Source organism: Stegostoma tigrinum, chromosome 18, assembly GCF_030684315.1.
Source record: "Stegostoma tigrinum isolate sSteTig4 chromosome 18, sSteTig4.hap1, whole genome shotgun sequence".
NCBI classification, from domain to species: Eukaryota; Metazoa; Chordata; class Chondrichthyes; order Orectolobiformes; family Stegostomatidae; genus Stegostoma; species Stegostoma tigrinum.
In genome coordinates, this window is record NC_081371.1 from 20909023 (window position 1) to 20935890 (window position 26868).

Sequence of the window (26868 nt, forward strand, 5' to 3'; positions counted from 1 at the left end):
CCACACTGTTCGTACTGTAATTCTTGATCTTCATTTTTCTCCTTTGCAAACATTCAAATTGTCCTGCATACCTCAAGCTTTTAAAGTGCAAGATCTCCTTTATTAGTAAGCTTGTGCACTTAATTTAAATTTCCAATATTTTTTCTTCAAAAAATGTGTGGCACAGTGGCTTAGTGGTTAATCCTGCTGCCTCACGGTTCTAGGGACCTGGGTTCCATTCTGGCCTTGTGTGACTGCCTGTGACGAGTTTGCATGTTCTCCCTGCATCTGCGTGGGTTTCTGTTGGTTGTTCTGGTTTCCTCTCATAATCCAGAGATGTGCAGGTTACATGGATTGGCCATGCTAAATTGCCCATAGGGCCGAGGGATATGCAGGCTTGGTGGATTAACCACGTTATATTTGGGGATAGCGTGAGGGACTGGGTCTGGGTGGGATCCTCTTTGGAGGATCAGTCAGCCAAATAACTTCTTCCTGCACTGGAGGGATTCCATGATTCTATGAAATGCAGATTTAAAACTTGTACTTCGGAGCAGGCAGTTCATTTTCTTTCTGTAAGTAAAATCGCCTTGGACTGCTCAAAGAACTTAGTTCAGGCTTCTCAATTCACTTATGGGACATGTGTATTGCTTGCTGGGCCAGTATTTATTATGCATTCCTAATTGTCCTTAGATAATTGGTAGTTAACTACATTGTTGACCTTGGAGATTAGATAGCTATCCAGGTGGAAAAGGAAGCAAGCCATCACAAATTGCGAGTAACATTGTCAATGGAGAATTAAGTGCCTGCTTAAGGAATGGAGCAAAGTATAACCAGGGCAGGGCATATTCTCACAGATAATCGGAACTGCAGATGTTGGAGAATCCGAGATAACAAAGTGTGGAGCTGGATGAACACAGCAGGCCAGGCAGCATCAGAGGAGCATTTGTGCTCCTAAGATGCTGCTTGGCCTGCTGTGTTCATCCAGCTCCACACTTTGTTATCTGGGCATATTCTCAGTTGTTTTAAAAGTTAAATGGGGAAACCTGTCTGTCGTTTTAAGTTTCCTATTCAAATAATGTAGTCACTATGGCTTTTAGTTTGTTGTTGCAAGTCTAAAAACATGAAATCTCATTCTGTGATTGTTCTGGTCCGTCACATGTAATTCAAAAATCTTTTTAAAAGCGATCAATATCTGCTGGAAACTTGATAAGTATCCAATTATTCTTCAGAGCACTATCACACAATATTGGATATGGTATTATCTTCTTGATCAAAGCATTCCTCTCCTTTGTTAAATCATTAGGCTGGAGTACTTGCTGTCTGCTTTGCTTAAGTTCCTACCGTAATTTTAATTCTGATAGCTTTAACTCGTCGGCTATTAATCTCTATTTCGGAAAATTGTTTTAAAATTTTGAAGTAATTAGACAAAATTTTGAACTCCTTGGATATATGTAGTTGACACATGAATTCATGCAGCAGGATGGCAAACAGTTATTGATTATTTTAAGCCATTGAGCTTTTCTTATACAAATCCAATTTCCTCAGTTTCAATGAGCTTTACCAAAACCACAAGACATAGCAGTACACCATCCATAGCAAAGCCACTTCCCCTGCCTCACCACATAAAAGTAAGGATACTTGCTCTTCAAATAAAAACTTCTGTAATTTCTTTCGCCCTTACCCACTTTAGTATCAATACAGGACAATAACCAGTTTTGTCATCAGCTTTACAACTAGGTGCATATTTACTGGAGGGAAACTGTGCATTCTTATAAATTTTGCAATGTTGCCTTTCAGTTTCTAGCATTCAGCCTTCTCATGTCCTTTTTAATAACATTTTGGTATGTTTGAATCAAATTTAACTTCCAGACTGTCTGTCTTACTATTCTGAGTGAGGGCTGTTCTTCGACCATGTCTCACTTACCTCACTCAGGTCAAGTTGTTATGTGAGTTCCCAAACAAAGACTTTGTTACCAAATTGTTTGTGATACATCTTGTTGTGTGCCACTACTGCAACCTCCCTACCTTAAAGTCTTTCAGATGGAATCATATTCCCAAATGGACACTATTTCTGCACACTTCCATTAACATCAACTTTATAAGGTTTTTGAAACCTTCTTCAACTGCAGTCGGCTCATACCGCCGATCAAACATAATTTCTTTTTCTTGAATATATTCCACTAAAATCTGGCTAACTTCTTCCATAGATTTCTAATCCTCTGTAAGTTTCAGGAACTAACTCACAGGGATTGAGAACGGCAGTTTTCAGTTCATCATAGTCACCAGACTTATCATCTGAAAAAGATGAGTTACCTCCAAGGCTTTTTCTAAGAACATAATTTGTAGAAAAACTGTCCAATTTTCTTTACTACTGCAGTTTTATGGCAATTTCTTAAATGACACAAAATAGACCTGAACTCCTTGCTTAATTTAGGCATTATATGTATATTCCTTGCCAAATCAAAACCAGAAGTTAAATATGAGTTATCCTAATATTACCTGACAGTGTGCATAATCAAGCTTATCTCTGTCCAGTTAGAATTCTCTTGCTTCCCTTTCATATTTGAGATTTTCTCTTTAGAATTAGAAATGCTTTTTTTAAAAAAAATATATCCTCTTCTTTTTCGGTTCTTTGATAGTTGAGCCTTTTTTTAATATTTGAGTCTGCTTGAGATTGCTGTCAGATTGTCATTGAGTGCGATTAAGATCCGTGTTTACCTCCTCTAGGTTCAAGTGTATAGCTAAAGCTTGAACAATATGTGCTTTTAGCTACTTATTTGAAGTGAGTATTTCAGCTGGAAAACTAGATAGTTTTGGGCCCTTTATCTAAGGAAAGTGATACTAACATTGGAGGCAGCTCTGATAAAATTCACTTGGCTGACCCGAAGTATGGAGGATCTGTCTTGTGAGTGGAGGTTGAGTGGATTGGACCTGTACCGACTGGAGTTTAGGACAAGGTGAGGTGACCTTATCGAAACATAATAGGAGTTTTGTGTGTGTGTGTGTGGGGGGTGTCTTTTCGTGTGTGTATTTCTTCGCTCGTACTCCCTGAATTTCAGAAGGTAACCGCTTCTTTTCTGTGTGTCCTAAAGGAGTGTTAAAACTGTCACTTGATATTTCATAGAGTCATACAGCATGGAAACACACCCTCCGGTCCAACTAATCCATGCCGACCATGTTTTCAAACTAAACTAGTCCCACCTGCCTACATTTGGCCCATATTCCTCAAGACCTTTCTTATTCGTATGCTTATTCAAAAATCTTTTAAATGTTGTAATTGTACCCACTTCTACCACTTCCTGTGGTGGCTCATTCCACGCACAAACCACTCTGTGTAAGAGGTTCCTCCTCCTGTTCTTTTTAAACCTTTCTCCCCTCACCTCAAAAATATGCCCTCAAAAGATTCCCCCAATCTTAGGGAAAAGACCTTGACTATTTACCTTTTCTACGTCGATCGTGATTTCATTAGCTTCTATAAGGTCACCCCTTAACCTCCTGCGCACCAGTGGAAGAAGTCCCAGCCTATTTTTGTAACTCAAACCCTCTATTCCCAGCAACATTCTGGTAAATCTTGTCTGAATCCTCACCAATTTGATGATATCCTTCCAACCAGGGCGACCAGACCTACACACACTACCCCGGAAGAGGCCTCACCGATGTCCTGTGTAACCTCAATATGATATCCCAACTCTTAAACTCAGAGGTCTGAGCAGAGAAGGCAAGCATGCTAAATGTCTTCTTAACCACCCTGTTTACTTGTAATGCAAATTTCCAAGAATCATGTACCTGAACCTTTGTTCTACAACCTTACTCGGCCCTACTTTTAGTTGTACGTGCCCTGCCCCTGTTTGTTTTACCAAAATGCAGTACCTCACGTTTATCCAAATTAAACTCCATCTGCCAACCCTCAGCCCATTGAGCCAATTGATCAAGATCTCTTTGTGATCTTAGATAACTTCACTGTCTGCTATACCACCAATCTTGGTGTCATCTGCAAACTAACTGACCATGCCTCCCACGTTCTCACTCAAATCTGTTTGAGTTTCTCCGCCATGTTGACCAAACCATATTGCGTGTCTGTGAGCTGGCGTGCTTCCAGATTTCAAATTAAAGGGGACATTTTCAAACATAACTGACTTGTGAAGTTCAGCTTCATTGGGCGGTAATGGATCCTTCTGTCATTTCAGCCAGTGAATGTTGTGCAAGGAGCCCAGTTGTTTGGCATCTAGTTTGGTGAAATCTGATATGTAAGGTCAAACCAAAACTTGCTTTGCCATTTCGTTTGCAAACATTACACATGAAATCACTTTTCGGGATGGTTAAGTTTGACTTTGTGTTATAGAGACCCGACTCTCTACGTCAGATGTCAGATTGCTTGATAAGAGAATTTTCCATCTGGATCCTGGATCCTTCAAGGATTGTTTCTCTCTCCCTCCACCCAAAAAATAGCGAGGTTCAACTTTGGTTCCGATATTTGCATTTAGAATGTCTTATCTGAGTTTGTTTTGTCCTTTGCTACAAGATTCCATGTTTAGGTGGCTGTAGAATCCCAGTTTCGTTAGAATTACTCACGGACGTTATGACTTACTTGTGAAGCTCTGAGCATTTTCTCATGAGCAGGTATGCAGCATCTAGCAAAAAATTCAATGTTAGGCTCTTGTTCTGATATTTGGGTATGTCTTACAGCTAACCATTTGCTGCATTTTAAAATAACGTGTTCTGACATGTAATATAGATATTATTCTGATGTTCATGTAGATCCCAAGTGGGCAGTGCATGATGGGAGTAAATTAAGATGAAATTGTCTCAAAAACTGGCCCAGCAGGTGAATGGAAAGAAACAAAAAATAAGTTTGTAATGAAGGGCTGGAAAGTGCTTTCTGTAAGTCAACTGATGTTCAATGCTACCCAGCATTGTTATGACTGTGATGGTAAGAATGTGCTGATAGTCAAGCCCGAGTACACCGCTGGTAGCACCGTTAGTATAAATATGTTGATTAAGTGACCAAAGTGAGCAATTGTTTATCTTCTGTACCACTATCCAGAATAAAGAAACAGACACCAGACTTCTTTTGTGAACTCCAAATAATCTGTTTATTAGAATGAAACTTATTGTTAAATAAAATGACCGACATTGTTTAACACATAAGCTAAGATCTGGAATTGAAATATGCCCCCTGACTCTTAAATACAGACAAGCTCATGTCAAATGAAAAGACAAGTCTCAGCAGAGATGTTTGTTTCTTATAAAATGGTCAAAAAGAAGGAAAAAATCCCCCGTTGACCAACAGTCTAGAAAGAAGGGATAGAATATGGTGATTTCTCATGTTCACTGGATTTTTGTTGGATGCGCCAAATTATTTGGAATTTCCGGTTCTAAGAAACTTCTATTGCAAACAGAATTTCAGGAGAAAAACTTGCAGTTTCCACAGTGTCTTCCTTATTGATTCCTTGTTCTGTAAAGCAGAATTCTAAGTCCAGAAAGAGTTGCTGAGTAGCACAAAGGCCTATAGTCTTTTTAATGCCAGGTTCTCTGTAGGTAAGGCAATAAATCCCATCTGTTATCTCCTTGAAAACTCTACATTTTTTCTTCAAAAAACACTTGAATTTTCTGTAAACATCAGGCGCCTTACAACACACCCCAAATTGGGGACCTTATTCATTGCTGAAGTGTAATTAACTCAGAACATATCCGAACAATCCCAGAATCCCTACAGTGTAGAAACAGGCCCTTTGGCCCAACAAGTCCACAGCGACCCTCCGAAGAGCATCCCACCCAGACCAATCACCATTGCCTTACCCTTTCCCTATAACCCTGCATTCCCATGGCTAACACTTCTAATCTATACATCCCTGGATGCTATGAGCAAATTAGCATGGCCAATTCACGTAACGTGCACATTTTTGGACTGTGGGAGGAAACTGGAACACCCGGAGGCAACCCACGCAGACATCGGGAAAATGTGCAGAATCCACACAGACCGTTGCCTGAGACTGGAATTGAACGCGGGTACTTGGCACTGTGAGGCAGCAGTGTTAACCGCTGAGCCACCATGCTGCCATATTTTTTGATTTTTTTCCAGATAGTCCTCACTTATAAATCTGCATTCCCTATAGTATTCATATATAATCCAAATTGGTCCAAGGTACCTGACAGCATTAAGATTTGTACAGAGTTTATGATTTTTTGCAAACTGCAGCCAGAATATTAGCCAAAATGTACAATTTTGAATAGATTTGTCTGACTCATTTTCTTAATTTTACTTTCAGTCTTTCGAAGCTACGACAGAAGCACGAGCCAGTGCAAACCTCAATGAACGCATAGAACAACTGGAGAAGGTGGTGGCACAGTATAAAGATGAAGCTAACAAAGCCCAAGCAGAAGTGGACAGACTGCTTGAAATCTTAAAGGAAATGGAAAGTGAAAAGAACGATAAAGATAAAAGGATAGCAGAATTGGATAAGTAAGTTAATTTTGATCAACAATTGCACTGTCAGTTATGCTTTACATCTTAAATTCAATTTGGAATCATAATTTCACCCTGGGAGTGATTTTTCAGGAGTAACAAACAAAAGTGAATGGATTTATGGACTGGATTTTCGTAATATTTGTGGAAAGACAAGTTAGCTGAATTTTTTTTTCCACAGCCAGCAGATGAAATGTATCAACTGTTATTTGATTAGGTTGAGTGCACTTTGACGCAGAGTGGGATGCTTCGAAGATGGTTAAGTTTGAATGTTTTTAAGGTTCATCTCTCTTTTAAGAGTAAATCCCTCTTTAAAATCCTGTGTTCATTCTTTTAGCAGTTAACATTTAAGTAAGACTTACTGTTTAAGTAAAATTTAAAACTGAAGTCTCTTTCAGGCTTAAATAAGTGGTATGGCTCTAACTGATGGCGGATAAGCCTGGTTCCAGAGAGAAAGCTAGCTTCAAAGAGCATGTGTTTTATTTTTCCACATGTTTACTCTGGTGGTCAGTACTATGATAGAAATAAAAAAAACTACTTGAAAAGGTCTTTTTAGAAATTTTAAAAATAAAAATTCAATCCTTGAACCCTCAACAACAAAATTACAGATACTCAAATCTTGGTGAAAGTTATAAAGACTGTGTTGTTGTATTTTTCTTCCCTTTTGTGGACTAAAATGGGCAAAATTTTTAAAACCAAGGACTGAGGAAGGAATTGCAGCCATTTTGAAAATAAGTTATTGAAATTCTTTGAGTTACGTTTACAGTGTGGATTGGTATAAGACTGCACAGCTTCATGGTGTGGATACAGAGAATGATTTGGCTGACAACAGGTCGCTGATTGTTTTGTGTATGCATAACCCGGTGCGAATGCTAGAAATCATCAGCCAGATGACAGCTGTTTGGTTCCTGGGCTTATGAACAACTTGGGTTCTACAACAAAGGATGAAAAGCTTAGGAGTGCTGGAAGAGTAGATTCTTTGTATTAAAAATGCTGAAATCTGAAGATGGTCATTTTGTCTTCTCCCACCAGCTGCTGTAAACAATAGCCTTTAGTAATTAAGAAGCCTTGTAATTAGTGAACCAGTTGTCCTCTGCCTCATGCAAAGAAAGAGCCCAAAGGACATGAGCTCTTGGGAAGAAACGGACATGTCATTCAAACCCTGAGACTGATGCTGTTGATTGGTGCTTCTCCTGATTTTTTTTCCCTTCACCCATAATGCTGGGTTTTCTTTTTGTTTGTTGCTTCTGTTTAAAAGTGTGTAGGAGTTTAAATGAAACTTAAAAGTTTCAACTAGTGTTGATAGTTCATAGTTTTGTTTACCTATACCTTATTCATTTGTAATAAATGGTAGTTCTCATGAAGTATGGCAACCTGGTCAGTCCTTTCTGTTAACCTGGCTCCAAATAGATAAATTGTGTACTTTGATGAAATTGTTAATTTATGTGGCAACCCTGGAGTTAGTTATGCTTAAAAATCACCACACAATCCCAAGTGTGTCATATTGTCACTTCTTTAAAATTCCTTCTTTAGTTGCAATGGTGGATGCAGTCAGTTTCTAAAGCTTTCCACTTCATGAATTCTAGACGCTTTCAGGGCAACCACTCTCTCTAGATTTCCATACCCTTCAGCTTCAGCTGTTTCGTCTTCTGGAGTTTTCTTCAAAGCCAGTCAGGACGTTTTTTCAATCCAGACTGTTTTGGAGACTGCAAAACAGCGCTCGTGCTGTTACACAATTTTACTTTCTGAATAACCTGATTCTCTGAGAGAGACTTGCATACTGCTTTTATAAATTAACTTATTTCTGTCTTTGTCACTTGTGCTATTGGACATCTAGCCCAATCTCCTCTGTTCTGCAATGAAAGCAAAATACAGCAGATGCTTGAAATCTGAAACAAACAGAGAATGCAGGAGAAACTCGGTATGTCTGGCGGCATCTGTGGAGAAAGAACCAGAGTTTGCGCTTCAAGTCCGAAGTCTGATATGACTTCTGAGGAAGAGTCATACTGGACTCAAATGCATGTAAATGGACTTTCCCTTTGCAGCATGTAAATACATAGGAAACCTAAAGGTCATGGCACCTGGGTGTCACTGACTAGGCCAGCATTTATTGCCCTTTCTAATAGCCCTGGAGCAGGGAGTGGGGGAGTTGGCTTCTTGAGCTGCTGTGGCCCTTGAGACATGGAATAATTCAGTGTTGTTAGAAAGGAAGATCCAGCATTCTGGCCCTGTGACAGTGAAGGAGTAATAATACAGTTTCAAGTTAGGATGATTTGGAGTCAATACATTGTGGAGCTGGAGGAACACAGCCAGTCAGGCAGAATCAGAGGAACAGGGATGTCAATGTTTCAGTCAGGACCCATGACTTGGAGTGGAATTTGCAATTGCTAGTATTCCCACACATCTGCTGCCCTGGTCCTTTAGTTGTGGAGATCATGGGTTTGGAAAGTGTTGGCAGAGGATCCTTGGTATGTGCTGCAGTGTATCTTTATAGATAGTACACACTGCTGCTGTTGGTTTTGGGGGTGGAGAGAATGAATGTCGAAGGTGGTGGATGAGGTGACAGTCAAGTGGACTGCTTTGTCCAGGATGGAGTGGAGCTTCCAGGGTGTTGTTGGAGTTGCACCCATCCAGCCAAGTGGAAAGTATCCCATCACACTCTGACTTTTGTCTTCTCTGTGGTAGGCAGGTATTGGAGGAGATAGAAATCAATTGCACAACACAGAATTCCTAGATCTTGGCCTGCCCTTGATCTCTCAGTATTTATATGGCTGGTCCAGTTTAGTTTCTGGTCAATGATAACCCCTAGGACATAATAGTGGGGGATTCAGTGATGCTGAAGCATTGAATATCAAGTGATGATGTTCAGATATTTGCTGGTTAGAGTTTTTAATAGCCTGATTTTTTTTTGCGCATGTTACTAGTAGCTTGTCAGCCCAAACTTGAGCATGTGGAACACCAGCGGTGCTTGAAGTAATTGACTTTCAGCAATCATAATCATCTTCCTTTGTGCTAGTAATGACACCATCCAGCACGGAATTTTTCTTCTGCTTCATATTGACTCTAGTTTCAGAAGTTGTCACGTAAACTATGATAGCAAAGACTGATTCTTTATTCAGTGAGGCATGGGGCTTAAAAATGAGGCAGGTGAGGGGTCAGAAAAGGCTGTAATGCAGGAACCTCAGGCATTGTTACTTTCTAACGAGTTCAAAATGCCCATCCATATGTAAAAAAGCAAAGTCTCTGAGGAGGAGGAGGAGGAGCAGACTGACTAGGGCATCTTGGTTCAGGACCCCTTTTAAGTGGGGAGAGTGAAAAGAAATGTAGTTATGGTTGAGAATTTTATAATGAGGGATGTGCCCAAGGGCACAAGTCTAGAAAACTCGCAGGTGAAGCTGGTTAAGTGATCAACTGGCTTGTTCCAGTTCAGAAGTTTTTTTGGAGCCTATAACAAAGAAGGAGCCTCACCGCTGCTTGCTGCACTCAGGGTGTTGCTTAGCGAAATGAAAATACTTTGGAATTAGTATAGGGAGTGGGTGAGACAGGGCGAAGGTGAAACTGAAGGGGAGCCAGCTCAGTAGTTAGCATTGCTGCCTCACAATACCAGGGATCAGGGTTCAGTTCCACTGTCAGGCAACTATCTGTGTGGAGTTTGCACCTTCTACCCATGATTGCATGAGTTTCATCCAGGTTCTCCAGTTTCCTCCCACAATCTAAAAATGTGCAGGTTAGGTGCATTGGTCGTCGGAGATGCAGGTTTACAGGATAGGGTAGAAATGTGGGTCTGGGTTGGATGCTGTTCAGGGGTTGATGTGAACTCTACGGTCCACATGACCTGCTTCCACACTGTAGGGATTCTGTGATTCTGAGTGTGATTCTCAGTCTCAGGCTGGGCATTTCGGAAAATGAAATGTGCCAACGGAAACAGCCAATTGGTAAATAATACTTACAGAGATATTAACAGAAATAAACGTAGGGACTTTCAAATATAATAGAAGGTCCCTAGCTTAACTAAGTTCTCTTAAAGGGAGAAACTAATGTAACGTGGAGAGAAGAATAGACAGGAGACCTCAGACCTCTGGTGTTCTCCTCTTCTGCAACGTGGGAAATAAGGGATGCTTTCAGTGTCCATGATGACTGTGTGCAAGACATGTGTCCAGCTGCAGTGACTGTTTAACTGCTTTTGGGAGCTGGAGCTGAGGGTGGACTCACTGCGAACCATCTACAATGCAGAGAATATTGTGGATAGCTCGTTTAGTGAGGTGGTATCTCCGAAAGTGAGGATTACATTACACACTCAGAAAGGGAATGGGTGACCATTAGGCAGAATAAAAGCTGAGGAAGGAAGTGCAGGAGTAACCCGTGGTCGTCATCCTCTAAAACAGATATACTGCTTTGGATACTTGTAGTGGGGAGGGTATGGCCTCGGGAATGTAGCGTCAGCTAAGTTCCACCATTGGCTGTGCTGCAAGGAGGAGGAGGTAGACGATTAGCAAGGCTATAGTAATGGGGAATTCAATAGTAACGGGTACAGGCAGGCATTTCTGCAGTCACAGGTGTGAATTCAGGATAGTACACTGCCTTCCTGGTGCCAGGATCAGGAATATCTTGGAGTGGCTGAAGGAGATTCTGGAGTTGGTGGGTGAGCAGTTAAAATGCAGGCCTTCAAGTGCCTAGCCACGTATAAGTGAGAGCAGGATTAAAAGGGTAAATCAGATGAATGCGTGGCTGGAAAAATGGTGTTCCAGGGAGTGGTTTAGATTCTTGAGACACTGGGAAAGATGGGACCTCTACAAGCCTGACAGGTTGCACCTGGGCAGAGCTGGGACAGATGCCTTCACAAGGCCATTGGTGAGGTTTTAAACTGGGGATGGGAACCTGAGTGTAGGCTTAGATAGCTCAGATTCAGATCAGGAAACTGGAGGTAGAGCTTTGGTTAATGATGTAGTCAGCGACAGGGAAAGAATAAGGATACGAAGATTAAAACATGTCCAGCAAAGGAAATTATAGGGTTGGGCTATTTATGCTTCCAGGCAAGGAGTGTTACAAACAAAGCAGGTGAACTATGGGCACAAATAACTACACGGTAGCACAATGTCATTGCTATAACGGAAACTTGGCTGGAGGAAGTGCAAAATTAGCAGCTCAGTATCTCTGGATGTAGAATTTTCAGGCAGGATAGAGTCAGTGACAAAACAATGTGTTGGGGGGTGTTAGCAGTATTGGTTAAAGCATCAACTAATGTTGTGAGAAGGGTTGACATGTGATAGGGTTAGGGTTAGGGTTATGGTTTGAGGTTTAATGGTTTGAGCTTAGGAATAAAAAAGGAGCAGTCGCACTACTCGGAGTATACTATAGACGCCAAAGGTGAGAGGGATGTAGAAGAACATTTATGTGGACAGATTTTTGCCAACAGGAATAAGAGGGCAATAATATTTGGAGACTTTAACTATTCGAATAACAACTCACTTTGAATACCAACTGGACTTCAAACAATGTAAGGGACATTAAGGGTGATAAATTCATTTAGTGTGTCCAAAAATATCTTTTTAAAAGTATTTGTGATATGCTCAAAGAGAGGAGATACAATTTTGTATTTAGTTTTGGGAAAGGAAGATGGGCAAGTGGGTGAATTGACAGTGGATGACCAGATTGGGGATTGTGACCTCGGTTTGTTTAGATTTAGTATTATTATGGAAAACAATAGAGGTAAATCAGGAATAAAAGTTTTAAACTGGGGAAGGCAAATTTTTCAAAATTGAGAAGTGATTTGACGAAGATGGACTGGGCAGAACAGCTGAAGGATAAATCAGTGGTCAAATAGTGGGAGGCACTAAAAAGTGAGATCCTTAGGGTGCAAAGCAGACGTGTCCCATCCAAAAATAAAAAGGATACTGCCAAATCTAAAGCCCCATTGTTGCCTAGAAAAAAAGGGGGAAGGTTAAACAGAAAAATAACTTACGATAGTCACAAAAATTCAACACTGCAGATAGCCTAGAGGAGAATAGAAAGAACAAGGATCAAGTAAAGAAAGAAACAAGGAAATCAAAGAGAGGGCATGAAAAAATATTAGCAAGCAAGATAAGGGAAAACGCTAAGATATTTTACCAGGAATAGTTAAGGAAAATCAAGACTTATCAAAGATTAAGAAGGGAACTTGAGTGAAGATGCAGAGGATTTAGAAGAATTTTAAATGAATTTTTTGTCTCTAAATTCACAAAGGAAAGAGATGATGTAGATCTAGAAATCCAAGACGAGCAGTGTGAAATATTGAACAAAATAACTATAACATGAGAAGAAGTGTTAGAGGACTTGGAATGCTTGAAAATGGATAAGTTACCAGGGTTGGACGGATTGTTGTCTGGGGTGTTGAAGGAGGTCAGGGAGGAAATAGCAGGTGCTCGGAGGATTATCTACCAACTGCACTAGAGACAGGTGAGATGTTGGAGGATTGGAGAATGTAAATATGATTATGTTGTTTAAAAAGGGTACAAAGGAGATGCCAAACAGTTATAGCCAGTTACACTGTTTTTGGTAATAGGCAAATTGTTAGAATCAATTCTGAGAGTTCAGACAAATCCTCACTAAGAAAGGCACAGACTCACCAGAGATAGTCAGCATGGCTTTGTTGAGGGAAGGTCATGCCTTACAAATTTAATTGAATTCTTTGTGAAGTAAATAAGGTGGATCACTGATGCTTGTACAGTTGATGTTGACCAAATGGATTTTAGTAAGACATATGAAAAGATCCCATACGCAGACTGTTCAAAAATGTTAAAGCCTTGGGAAACAGGGTAATGTGTTGAATTAATCCAAAGTTGGCTTAGTAACAAGAAGGGTAATGGTTGATGGCTGCCCCTGTGAATGGAAATCTGTTTCAACTGGTATTCTGCAGGGCTCGATGTTGTGACAGCTGCTGTTTGTTTTCCACATAAAATATATGGACTTGAATGTGGGGTCACATTGGGAAGTTTGCAGACAGTGTAAAAATTGGTTGTGTAGTGGATAATGTAGAGGATAGCTGCAAGCTTCAAACTGATTTGGATGGGTTGTTGGAGTCAGCAGGAAAGTGGCAGTGGAGTTCAACTCTGATAAGTGTGAGATGCATCTAAGGAGGTCAAACAGTAAAAGGGAATACACAACAAATGGGAATATACTGAGAGGCGTAAATGAAGTGAGGTGATGTGCGAGTGCACAGGTCCCTAAAGGTAGCGGTACATGTAGATTCTATTATAAAGAAGGTGTATGAAATACTCTTCTTCATTGGTAAATTATAATTATGAAACGGTATAAGACACCAGTGAGTTTATAACTGGGATATTGTGTCCCGTTCTGGCCACCACATTACAGGAAGGACATAATTTCTCTGGAAAGATTGCAGCAAAGATTTACTAGAATGTTGAGAGGCCTGGAGAATTGTAGTTATGAGGAGAATGGGGTTGTTTTCTTTGGAACAGAGAAGGCTGAGGAGTGACATGCATGAAGTATACAAAATTGTGAGGGGTAGAGATAGACAGGAGAAACCCGATAGTGTTCAAAAACCATGGGTCATAGATTTAAGTTAAATGACAGAAGGATTAGAGGGAAATTATGAAAATTTTTTTTTACACAGAGTGTGGTGCAAGTCTGAAATTTGCTGCCCAAATTGGTGGTGGAGTAAGAGACCATAAACTCTTTTAGAAAGTATAGGATTTGCATCTTAAATGATATAAGCTGCAGGGCTATAGGCAGGTAGATGGGATTATCTTTAAGTTGGCATTGACAAGATGGGCTGAATGCCCCCTTGCTCTGCTGTTCGATTTCTGTGGTTCTATGTTGCCTACTTGGTGCCACGGTTCTGAACAGCTGCTCAGGGCTAGACAGGAACTTTGTGGGATAAGAAGAACTAGGCAGATTGGTGAAATGAATTTGTTGCTGAAAGGTTGTTGTGGGAGAAATGTTTCAATCATGGAGTACTGGGGAAAGTTGGGGCTGTACTATTGGGATGTTAACCATGCTGGAACCAATGTTTAGCAAGCCATATAATTGGAGCATTAGAGTGGGCTTTAATCTAAGCAATGGATTGAGGGATCAAGCCTGTTGAAATGTAGCAAATCAAAGGGTAAAGTCAATGTGGGAGAGCAAAATAGTAATTTGAGAAATGAAGGCCAGCAAATAACAGGAAGGGACAAAGAGAATAAATAAACATAATAACACACCAACAATCAAGGCTAATGTTACAAAGATAGCATTAAGACAAAGATAAAAACACTATGTCTGTATAAGCTTAACATTGATAACAAAGTAAAGGATTTAATAGCACATGTTAAAGTAGTTATGATCTACTTTAATGTGTGCTATTAAATCCTTTACTTTATCACAGATAGGATTTAAAGTAGATATGTGGCTGTATGATGACAAGGATTGGGTCCTGACTACTGAGGGATACATGATATTCAAGAAGAATAGAAAGCTAGGTGAAGGCACTGTGTCAAAGGGATATGAAAAAAAGTATTTTGCAACATCTTCAGTTCTGAAGAAGAGTCATATTTACTCAAAACATTAACTCTGTTTTTCTGTCTGCAGGTTCTGCCAGACCTGCTGAGTTTCTCCAGTAGTCGCTGAATTTGTAACAGGAAAATATAGATCAGTTAGCTTGATGTCTGTTGTGGAGAAGGTGTTGAAACTGATCATGAAAGAGGCTATAACTTTGGAAGCCTTGAGAAACCTCTTGTTGTATGATTCAAAACTTGCCACGTTAATTACCAATCACACCCCCTCCCCTGATAATTCTCACCTGCTGAAACCAGCAACCCTGTTATCTGCACCATTTTTAAAAGCCCACTGTACATCTCGACAAGCATTGGCATTCCACGTTGCTCCTTACTGGCAATATCATGGTACAGCAGCCACAAAACTGACATGACTGACATTCATCCCAAATACAACTACCTTCTCTTACTTTGGTCACTTGGTGTTAACCACATCCTGTCTAAACACCCCCTAAGTCATCACTACTTTGTCCTCCAAGTCCACCGGAGACCTGCAGCTAGTCATTGTCTAGGTTCATGTGGTTTGAATTATCTACCACACAGGCACACACGCACACGCGTCCATCACATTGCTTTGTTGCTTGCTCCAGTTGTGCAGAGTGCAGCACACCAGAATGATGCAGCACTTACTGTCCAGACCATACTGGACGGTCCCCCAACACTGTTCCAAGCAGTAGAACTGCATCTTTATCATTTCTACCCCAACAGCCTGGGTCGCAGCTTGTGCATTGATTCAGTGAAGATGCTGTGCAAACTGTGAGACAAATACATTACATAAAAAAGGGAACGTGTGCTGCACTCCATCTCTCTTTCCACCTCAGACCACATTGGTCGTTCAGTTTAAACAATTTAGTGGAGCGCTGCATAATAATTAGATGACGTATGATGAAGATGCTGTCCCTCCTCCCACGGCACGCTGAGAATTTCACAAGTGACGGGATGCTTTCATCCACCGTTTGCCTCGTTCTACTTTTTTATCACAAAATTATTGCCACTAACCTCTACATCATTGAGTTGCCGGTGTTAGATGTGCAAGCACAATGGCATGCTAAAAATTGCCTTTGACTAGCATTTGAATCCAAAGCCCATTCATTTTGCATGCATAGCAAATGGATGAAGAAATGTTTGGAAATTAAATGTAACCGGAATTTGTAGTTGCATGCTCCATTTATTAGCCCCTTCAACATCCTAGAATCCAGCCCAGGCCAAAATGTGATCCTATATGCTTCCAGTCTATAAAATTTGCTTCCTTCATTCTTTTAAGGAATTTTAGTAATCTTATACCCTGCACAGATGTCTAATAGCCAAATTCAGACAGTTAGCTGACAACACGGGGAAAGATCTGCCTCCATTATTAAGGTGATTGCTAAGTGTCAAAGAACTACCTTAGTTATTCACAAGCTGGTATATTTATTATTTTCATGCATAAAATCAAAATCAAATCACATGCCATATGTGGAAATAAGCTTGATAAGCATCCCCTTTTGATAAATGAATAGGACATGACATGGTGTGAGACTTAACGTAATTTCAGGATTTGAAGAGTAGAGGAGGCAAAATTCATATAATTGGCAACACAACTTTGTTTCTTAAAATATTCTGGTTATCATCAGTGCAACAAAATATGTGGTCCAGAAAGATGTCATCAACTCTATTTTTGACTCCTTAGAATCTTTCTTTACCTATTGTAAAGTACTTTATGTTGCAGTGAGCCTTGGTTTTGTAGACTGCTGAAGTAATGTTTTACAAATCTAAGCTGTTCTCTAATCTCTCAAAATCTTTTTTTTCAAATCTGTCTGGATTGTCACCTGCAGCCTTGCATCAAGGTCAGTAACCATTTTTATCAAGCTGCTTGTCCAAGTGTCCTTTTTGTCTTGATGCTGGAAATAAAACATACTGTTTAAAAATACTGAAAATTATGAGTATGATTTACTTACTGTTTGCACTTACTTTTATTCCTTGTAACTCATTCTATACTGAATTAAGTAAGTGAATCAGCGAAAAAAAAAATGAAAGCGCATGTGTGAAACCTTAAATTATCCACCAGTGAAAAAGGCAACTGAATATAGGTGGGGTTAAAATTGTTAGAGATAGTAGGAACTGCCAATGCTGGAGAATCTCAGATAACATGGTGTGAAGCTGGATGAACTCAGCAGGTCAAGCAGCATCAGAGGAGCAGGGAAGTTTGACATTTCAGGTTGAGACCCTTCGTCTGAAGAAGGGTCTCGACCCAAAACGGCAAACTTCCCTGCTCCTCTGATGCTGCTTGACCTGCTGAGTTCATCCAGCTTCACACCGTATTATTACTTGAAGTTAGGTGGTCCATGTTCTATATTTGCCCTTCTCACTGTTGAAAGACAAGAGAAGCTAGGGAAGAAATAGGTATTGTGTTATAACTTTACATACTTAGTTATAAATTGATTCAAAAAATACAATTCCTGCATAAGTCATGGCTTCGTGGTATTATCACTGGACTTCTAATCCAGAGATCCAGGAAATGTTTTGGGGGAAAATAAAACTGAGAGAACTGCGGATGCTGTAAGTCAGAAACAAAAGCAGAAATTGCTGGAAAAACTCAGCAGGTCTGGCAAATGTGTAGAAAGAAATCAGAATTAACGTTTCAGGTCCAGAGAACCTTCCTCAGAATTGGCTCTGAGGAAGAGTCACTGGACCTGAAACATTAACTCTGAGTCTCCACAGATGCTGCCAGACACACTGAGCTTTTTGAACAATATCTGTTGTTGTTAAAGTTCTGGGGACCTGAGTTCTCATCTCATCACATCAGACGGTGGAATTTGAATTCAATAAAAATATGGTATTAAGAGTGTGATGATAACCAGAAAATCATTGTCGGTTGTCAGAAAAACTCATCTGACTCTCTAATACCTTTTAGGAAAGGAAATTGCCATCTTTGCTAGTCTCGCTTACGTGCGACTCCAGAACAAAAGCACTTTGGTTCACTTTTAACTTCCCTCTGAAATGGAATCGTAAACTACTCTGTGTTGTAACAAACACTAGAAAGTCTCAAATAAAAGGGAACAAAACTGGTCAGACAACCTGCATTGTCTTTTCCAGTGCTTGGAACAATGACAACTCTGTTAACCCGGCAAAGACCTCCTAACGTTCAGGGTTAGTGCCAAAATTGGGAGCGCCGTCTAATAGCTTGGTCATGCAACAGCCTGACCTCATCAACCACAGAATTTTATCATATAAACAATGTCCTGACTGCCACAGTCACCATCTTTGGGTCTATTCTGTCCTGACGGCAGGACAGGTGCAATAGAAGTATTGGCACAGTGGGAGTTAGCCAGGGAATCGTCAATCTTGACACTGGATCCCACGAAATCTCATGACACCAGATCAAGCATAGGCAAGGAAACCTTCTGATTACCATGTACTCAGTCCTACCTTGACTGATGAATCCGTACTCCTCCATATTGAATGCCAGTTGGAAGTAGCATTAAGCGTGATAAGAGGCAGAATATACTCTGGGGGGTTTCAATGGCCACAACCAAGACTAATTTGACCCCAGCACTACTGATTGAGCTGGTTGAATTTTAAAGGACATAGCTGCTAGACTGGGTTTGTGGCAATTAGCGAGGGAAAAACATTCCTGACCTCATCCACACCATCTGCTTAATGTTGATGTTAGAGTGACCACTGCACAATTCTTGTGGATACAAAGTCTCACCTTCATACCGAGAATACTACCACCATGTTAAGTGGATCAGACATTGAGCAGCACTTTAACTGAAGACTGAGTATCCATGATGCACTGGGAGCCATCAGCAACAGCAGAATCACTCTGTAGCACAGTCTGTAATCTCATGGCTAGGAATATCCCCCAATCTACCATTATCATCAAGATGGCAATCAACCATGGCTCAATAGAGAATGCCAGAAGGCATGCCAGGTTCAGCTCCAGGCATAGCTAAAATTGAGGTTTCAACGCGGTGAAGCCTCAAAACAGGACTTGCATGCCCAGTGGCATTTACTGCAATTCATAGATGAGGCTAAGCAATTTCACAACTCGCAAACCACACCAAAGCTCTGTAGTCATGCCACATGCAGTCCTGAATGGTGGTAGACAGTCAAACAATTGACTGGAGGAAAAAGCTTCACAAATATCCCCATCCTCAATGATGGGGCAGTCCAGCAAAAACAAGTCTGAAGCATTTGTAACAGTCCTCATCAGAAATGCATTAGTCTATTCTTGATCATCAGTGAAGTGATGGAAGATGTCATCATTAATGATGTTCAGTTTGGATTTTGCTAGAGCCACTCAGCCGTAGACCCCATTGCAACTTTAATTCAAATGTGCACAGAAGAGCTGAATTCCAGGCGTGAGATGAGCATGATTGCCCTTGACATCGAGGCCATATTTGGCACTGAAGAGCTGGAGCAAAATTGTAGTCAACTGGAATCAGGAAACTTTCTGTTGGTTGGATCATACGTAGTACAAAGGAAGATGGTGGCTGTTGAAGGTCTGTGCTCACAGCTCTAGGACATCTTTGCTAGAGCTGTGTGGAAGCGTTATTGCACATACCTCTGAAGCAGCTGGGACCTGAACATGGGCCTCCTGGGTCAGAGGTTAGGGATGCTACCATTGGACCATAAGAGCCCAGTGAGTTTCTCAGGAAGTGCCCCAAGCCACCCATCTTCAGGTGTTTCATCATTGAACTTCCCAGCATCATGTGGTCAGAAGTGGCTGTTCAGCGCTATTTGCAACTCCTCAGATTCTGAAACAGTCTTTTTCCAAATGCATGAACACCTGGACACTATCCAGACTTGAACTGAAAAGTGGCAAGTAACAAATACCTGACAATGTCCATCTCCAGCAAGATAGAATATAACTATTGTTTGTTGACATTTAATGCTGTTAACATCACTGCAACCCCACTATCAACATCCTGTGGGTTAGACTTGACCAGAAACTGAACTGGATTAACTAAAGAAATACAGGGGCTGCAAGAGTAGGTTAGAGGCTTTGAATCCTGCAGCAAGTAATTCATCTCCAATGTCTGCCAATGCCTGTCCTCTATCCACAGGACTCAATCAGGAGTGTGATGTTTCGGGTACAGCTCCACTAACACTTGAAACAGGACAAAGCAGCCCATTTGACAGGCACCACGTCCACAAACATCCAATCCTCTACTGCCAATGCTGAGTAATAGCAGTGTCTACCATTTACAACGTATGTTGCAGAAATTCACCAAGGCTCCTTGGATCATCTTCCAAATCTCCAACCACGTCTTTCTAGAAGGGCAAGGGAAACAGATATATGGGCACACCAGAATCTGCCATTGCCCTTCTAACTCACTGACCATTCTGACTTGGAAAGCTATCACTGTTCCTTCACTGTCATTGGCTCAGGATCCTGAAACTCCTTTCTTCGCAGCATTGTATGCCCGTCTGCAGCATTTCAAGAAGGCAGGTCGTCATCACTTTCTCAAAGGCACTAGAATGGGCAGTGAATGCTGGCTGAGCCAGCAGTACAACATGGTTGGATGAATTTTTAAAAAAGCAATAAGTTAAGCAGGAAATTGAAACAACATGGGGCTTTTGACACATTCCAAGAAGGAATGAAAATCCCCTGTTTTCAGCTCAAGTTGTTTACTGTGACCAAAAAAGTTTTCAGCAGATCCCTTCATTCTTGAAGTCTTGAAAGCCATTTGTAAATCTTTCTTTTAGCTGGTTGAAATACATTGCAAAATGAATTTCTGAATCTTCAACTGTTGGTCTGAGATGACCACAGTTTTTATGCTGGGGCCACATTGCAATATTCATCTCACTCACAAGACTCATGAGCAAACTTCTGAAAAATGAAGTTTTAAAAAAATACCTTGTTGCTCAGCAAAACAACAAAAAAGTGCATTTTGAACCAGGTACAAATGAGAAGTTTCATTCAATAGCTTACTTTCTTGCCACAATGTTTAATGAGATTTAATGAGATATCTGGCATTGCATGTATGCTTGCACAAGTAGTAAATATTTGCTCACATGCTTGATATACTGATCAGGAATATTTCAAATATTTTTGCCTTGGAGTAGACAGAGACTATTCAGTCCACCAAGTCTTTTCTGCCGTTCAATGGGATCATTATTCTGAATCCTCTCTTCCACTTGCTTGTCTTTTCCCCATAATTCCTGATTCCCTTACTGATTACCCAGCCTTGAAGGTGCTCTGCAGTAAAAAAATTCCACTGATTCACTGCGCTCTGACAAAAGAAATTACTTCTCATCTCTATCTTAAATTTGTGACCCCTTGTGCTGAGATTACAACATCTGGCTCTAAACTCTCCTACAAGGGGTAACTACCATTCTGTATTGACCTTGTCAAGTCCCCTAAGAATCTTTAGGTTTCAATAAGGTCACATCTCGTTCTTCTATATTCCAACAAGCACAGACCAAATTTATTCAACCTCTCCTCATATCACAGTTTCTGTGTCACTGGTATCAGCTTAGTGAATCTTCTTTGGACTACCTAGAAATGCCAGTATATCTTTCCTGAGTTAAGAGCCTGAAAACTGTTCCCTCCATTCCAGCTGAAATCTGAACAGTGTCTTGTACAATTTTAGCAAATCTTCCCTACTTTTATTCTCCATTCCTTTTGAAAGAAAAGCCAACATCCCGCATGCCTGACCTAATAGTCACTGAACTCCTCCTTCTGTTCTGTAGCTATGCAGTCTTTCTCCATTCACATAATATTTAGTTCTTATATTCTTGCTGCCAAAGTGCATAATTTCAGAGTTCCCTATTATATTAAATCTGCCAAGGTTATGCCCCCTCACATAACTTGCCTATGTCTCTCTGCATTCTTTGTATCACTCTCATTACTTGCTTCCCACCTATTTTTCTGTCATTTGCAGACTTGGTTATAGTACATTCACTTCTCTCATCTAAGTAATTAATCTAAATCACCCAGCAGTGACCTCTGTGGCAAACCACGAGATACAGGTTGCCATTCTGAGAATGATACCTCTTGCCCCAACTCTGTCCTTTATGAGGCAATCCTCTATCCATGCTAATGTACTACCTCCAACAGCATAGGCGCTTATTAATGTATGGTACCTTAACGAGCTTGTTATTGTTGCAAATTTGGGCCACCCAAGCGTGTAACCAGGTTGCTGCAACTTTAATCTGTATAAAAAATTCTTTAGATAATTGTGTGTAGATAAATTAGAAATTATTTTAATTTTATGAGCTTCTAGAAGTGTGAAACTTCTTACATAATAACTCAAAGTCCTCAAGATTGTCATTATGCCACCACTTGTACATAATGCAAACCATTTTAAATACACAACCGTGTAAAACTGGTGATATAGTTTGGATTACTGAAAAAGTCCTGAGTTGGAAAATCCTAATACACACCATTTTGAAATTGCAAAGTATCTACAAACAGCCTAAACCAGCAATATGGCAGGCAGTGTAGACGGTCCTTTATACAACATTCTGACGATAGCTGCCATTACAACCTTTCAATCCTCGCAGTTTTGCCATATTGACAGTCAGGCAGATGCTAAGACTTAGGGATGATGGCCTCAGCGGGCTGTATTGGTCTAGCTTCATCACGTTTACCATCCACTGCAGTGCCACATCTGCTTCCTGTAGGTTGCAGCTCAAGAGTAAGTTGCTGCAAACCAATTGTGTTCCTGGTCCCTGCTGATCTGCTGGAAGCACTGGGCTGGTTATCATTCCTGCATGTAATATTTTGCTATTAGTCAGTACGCGGTATGTATATAAGCCATCAACAAATCTGTATTTGGCCTACAATCAATTTGATTTCCTTGCGGTTAGAAACATTTCAGCCTATTTTGAGACAGTGAGGACTGCAGATGCCTGAAGCTGGAGTTTATAGATGTGAGGCTGGAAAAGCACAGCAGGCTAGGCAGTATGAGAAGAACAGCTGAATTAACGTTTTGGGCTGAAACCCTTCATCAGGACTGGAGAGGAGCCCAGAAATAAATAGAGGGGGGTGTGGGGTTGAGGGGAAGGGTAGGAGATCTAGTGATAGGTAGATGCAGGTAGGAGATTATTGTGATCCACTCCACCCTTCCCACAGACCAGTCACAATAATGTCTGACCTGCATCCACCTATTACCATATCTCCAACCACCCCCCCACCCCCGACCAGCCCCAACACCCTACTATTTATTTCTGTGCTCTACTCCCCCCTCCCATCCTGATGAAGGGTTTTGGCCCAAAACATCAACTTACCTGTTCCTCGGATGCTGTCTAACCTGCAGTGTTTTTCCAGCCTCTCACTTTTAAACTCTTTCAACTTACTTTCTTCTTGCTGAGGGCCATTCTTGTTACTGGAGCTTGATGATGATCAATTTGGAATATAGATATTCCTAGATTGAAAAAAAAAGCTATACTCCAATATTTACCAAAGCTAATGGTTTCAGTGCAGAATTTCATTCCCTTTGTTTGTCAATTATAAGTTATTTATCAAAACTAGAAGCCATGAGCATTAGAGTCACCAATAAATCCAGTGGAGAATCTGGGAGAAACATCTTTGTCTAAAGAAGCATAAAAATATGGAATTTATTACCAGGTGCAGTATTTTTGACAAAAAAATACATTTAGGGAGGCATGAAATAAGCATGTAAAGGAAAAATAGTGTTGGACAACAAGGAATATGGAGAGGTCTTGTCTGAATTATAAATCTTAGCATAGTCCAATTTAGGTGAATGGCCTGTTTCTGCACCAGACAGTTAATGTGTGTAATTCTTAGGAAAGTATTGAGAGCAAAATTCAAGCAGTTGATGATAATCTGCAAAATTCTGAAACACTGTATTGATGTTTTGGAAGTTGTGGCTAAACAGTACATTTTTTGTAAATGTGTTTGTGTTTGTTTTTCTATCATGGCATTCGTTTTTACTGTAGCAGCAGCAACACATCAGAGTGCGATAAAGACGGCAGTTTAGAGGATTAGATTATCAAATGACTGTCACATAATTAGCAGTCTCAGTTCCTATATATTCTATTGTAGTACGAGAAGTTTACTTTGTTAATTAACAGAAATTGATGCATGCTCAGTAATATTTAACTGAAGTGTTTCTGGATTTAGAAATCTTATTGAAAACAAGATAATTACTGCTTTGATATTTCTGGCACTTCCTCAGTTTTATCACTAGAATGTTGCCAGATTTCATAATATATTTAAACACTAGTATTCAAGCTATAATAAATTGTTCTTTTGGAAGCTTTCTCATTTGTTATCCTAACGTACCACTGTGCAACTGCTCAAAGTTTTACATGTCTGAAAGCACTACAGTTTTCCATTTCTTTGTTGTTTATTTTATGGTTTATTATTCAAACCTCAAGATAAGTAGAAAACCTGAAATGGCATGTAAATAATGTCAGCTTTCGAAGAAGAAACCTGTGAAGAATTAAGGCTGGACATTTCTGTTTGTAAACTTCTTGCTTGGTATTCAGGAAACAGACTGTTGGCTTTTTTTTTAAAAAGAAGTAAAGGACAGTGTGTTTTTTGTTGCCAAGGTTAGGACTCAGCTTGAAGATCTCTCCCAGTCCAAAGTTACACAACTTTATTTTTGTATGGCCTTGCCTTCTTACAGGTATTCAGGCTGTGTTTCATGTGGTCGAAGAATATTGCAGCAGTCTGAGTAAACGTAGCAAAGATTTCCCCCCCACGTTATGTAGATTTTTCCAAGAGTCTGGAATACTTAAATAAAATGTGTGTTCAGGAGATTTGATAGACCATTTACCGCTATGATTTTTGAGGTCATTAACTGAGTTTTAGTCTCTCTAAAATTGTGGTTATTCAAGAAATCTGTGCATGGAAGCTATGAAAGGATAATTATCTAATTTGGCAGCCTAGAACACTGGTCAACACTGGATTTTATTGCAAATATTTTAAAAGTTTTCTTATACATTATTGAAGTATATCTAAACCCTTCGGTAATGTACTACTTATTTCATAGCATCACAGAATTCATACAGCACAGAAGGAGGCCATTTGAGTATGTTTGTTTGAGCTATTCAGCGTTCTCCTTATGACTGTATACATTATTCCTTTTAAGTTAAATATCTAATTCCCTCTTTAATGCTGTGATTGAAGAGTCTGACAGCAATTTCTAGGCCCTAACTGCTCACCGTGTAAAGATTTTCCTCCTCATGTCTCCATTACTTCTTTGGCCAATTTCCTATAATCTACGGCTTCCATATTTTTAATCCTCCCACCAGTGAGAACACAATGCATTACCCTTGCCTTTAAAGATAAGAAAAAGTAGGGCTCTAGGTAACTTAATATATTTTGAGGGGGTAGGGTCTGATCCATAACACAATGAAGCAAAGTTCCAAGATATATTGCTGTGATCTGCGTACTGATACTTAAAATTTAAGAGCAAATTCAAATACTCAGTGATTGACTTGAAGAACTGTGCCATTAAATTGTATGTTTATGGACAAAAACAAGCTTCACTGTATTTTAGAAAATAAACAAAACAAACTGCACTGATAACACAATGGGTTTTTTAAAGACTTATAATTCCCTTTTGATTTCCTAATTTTAATATTACTAAAGAGTTTCCTCATGCAGTTTTCAATCCTAAGTTTATCTACCTTTTCCTTTAATCAAATCAAGTATGTCACAGCACTCCAAAACTTTATTTCTTCTTGTTATTCCAGCTATTTTTGCAATTTTATAAGAATTCTTCTGTTAGCTTTTGGCTAAGAGAACTTCTAACTTGCCTTCAGGACCTAACATCTGTGGACTTTGCAGCTCAGAGTTGGATATTGCTACATTTGTGCTCAATGGCTTATAAATCATGAAAACCCCTGGTTTCTGCTGGCCTGTATACTCCTTGTCTTGGCTTTAGACAAAAACAGGTTGATTTCTCTTATAACAGGCAACTAGCTGCCTGTTACCAGAAGGTTTCTGTAGCAGCCTTTTTGTTTCAAACTGGGTGAATCTTCCAGCCTGTTTACCTCTTCTGAGCTTTTGTATCCAAATGATAATTTTCTGTATGGTGAACAATAAGGGTAGCAGTTTTTCTGCTAAAGGTAGAAGTCTGGTTTATGTTAATCACTTTTGTTTCGTTAATTCTGTATTACCAATTCCAACTATTTGTTCATCTGAGCAAGATTACAGATAAATCAAAGTCGGAAAATATACTTCCCTGTACAGCCTATCTCCATAGCAATGAGGCATACCTGGGAAATGTCAGTATGGTGGAAATGCAGCGGAGTGGGAATCTGTGAAGAAGTTGTGGGGTGGGGGGGGGGGTGGGGGGGCAAATCTGTGGGTGGAGCCGGGGAGTGGGAGTCTGTGGGGCAGCAGGCACCTGTGGGGGTGCAGTGGGATGGAAGCCTGTTCAGCCCTTATACCTCTACCAATGGAAGCCTGTGTGCCCTAGTGTCCTTAATGCTCCTTATGAGGTTTTATGCTGTTTCCATTCAGTTTCCAACTTCCCAACTACAACAACCAATTGCCCCCAATCCCTGCAACCATTCCTTTCTCTTCACTAGACCCATAGATCAAACCCTAGACAAGAGTTGGGCTTGGTCTGAACTATTTACACTTACACCTCTTCCCCCCCCCCCCCCCCCCCCCCCGCCCCCAATCCGCCACAGACTGACCACTAGCCAACAAAGCACAAATGCACTGGTACTCCTGCTGCCCCCAGAGTGACTACAGCACACTTGTGGCCAATTTACTCTTCCTCCCCTTCACTGCTTTCACTGTTTCATGCTGTGCCAGCACTGTCAATCCCTGTTTATTCCCCTTGTGGATCTTGACCATTGAGCTGCTTCTCCTTGTTTACTCTTCTTGGGGCTCCAAATGGTTTTGCCAAAATCACTCTTTCCAGTGTCCTCTAATGCTTGTCCCTCAACCATAAGCTGCCCTGTATACAAATTGGGCATAGA

At 40.4% G+C, this 26868-nt stretch overlaps 1 protein-coding gene across 1 annotated transcript in view; it reads left to right on the top strand.

Annotated features, from left to right (window-relative positions):
• Positions 1-26868, top strand: part of LOC125460655 (ELKS/Rab6-interacting/CAST family member 1-like) — a 730867-nt gene that overhangs the window by 154345 nt on the left and 549654 nt on the right. Inside the window, exon 12 of the mRNA XM_059652379.1 lies at positions 6249-6442. Within this exon, the coding sequence (XP_059508362.1) occupies positions 6249-6442 (194 nt within the window). The remainder of the gene's footprint in view (positions 1-6248; positions 6443-26868) is intronic.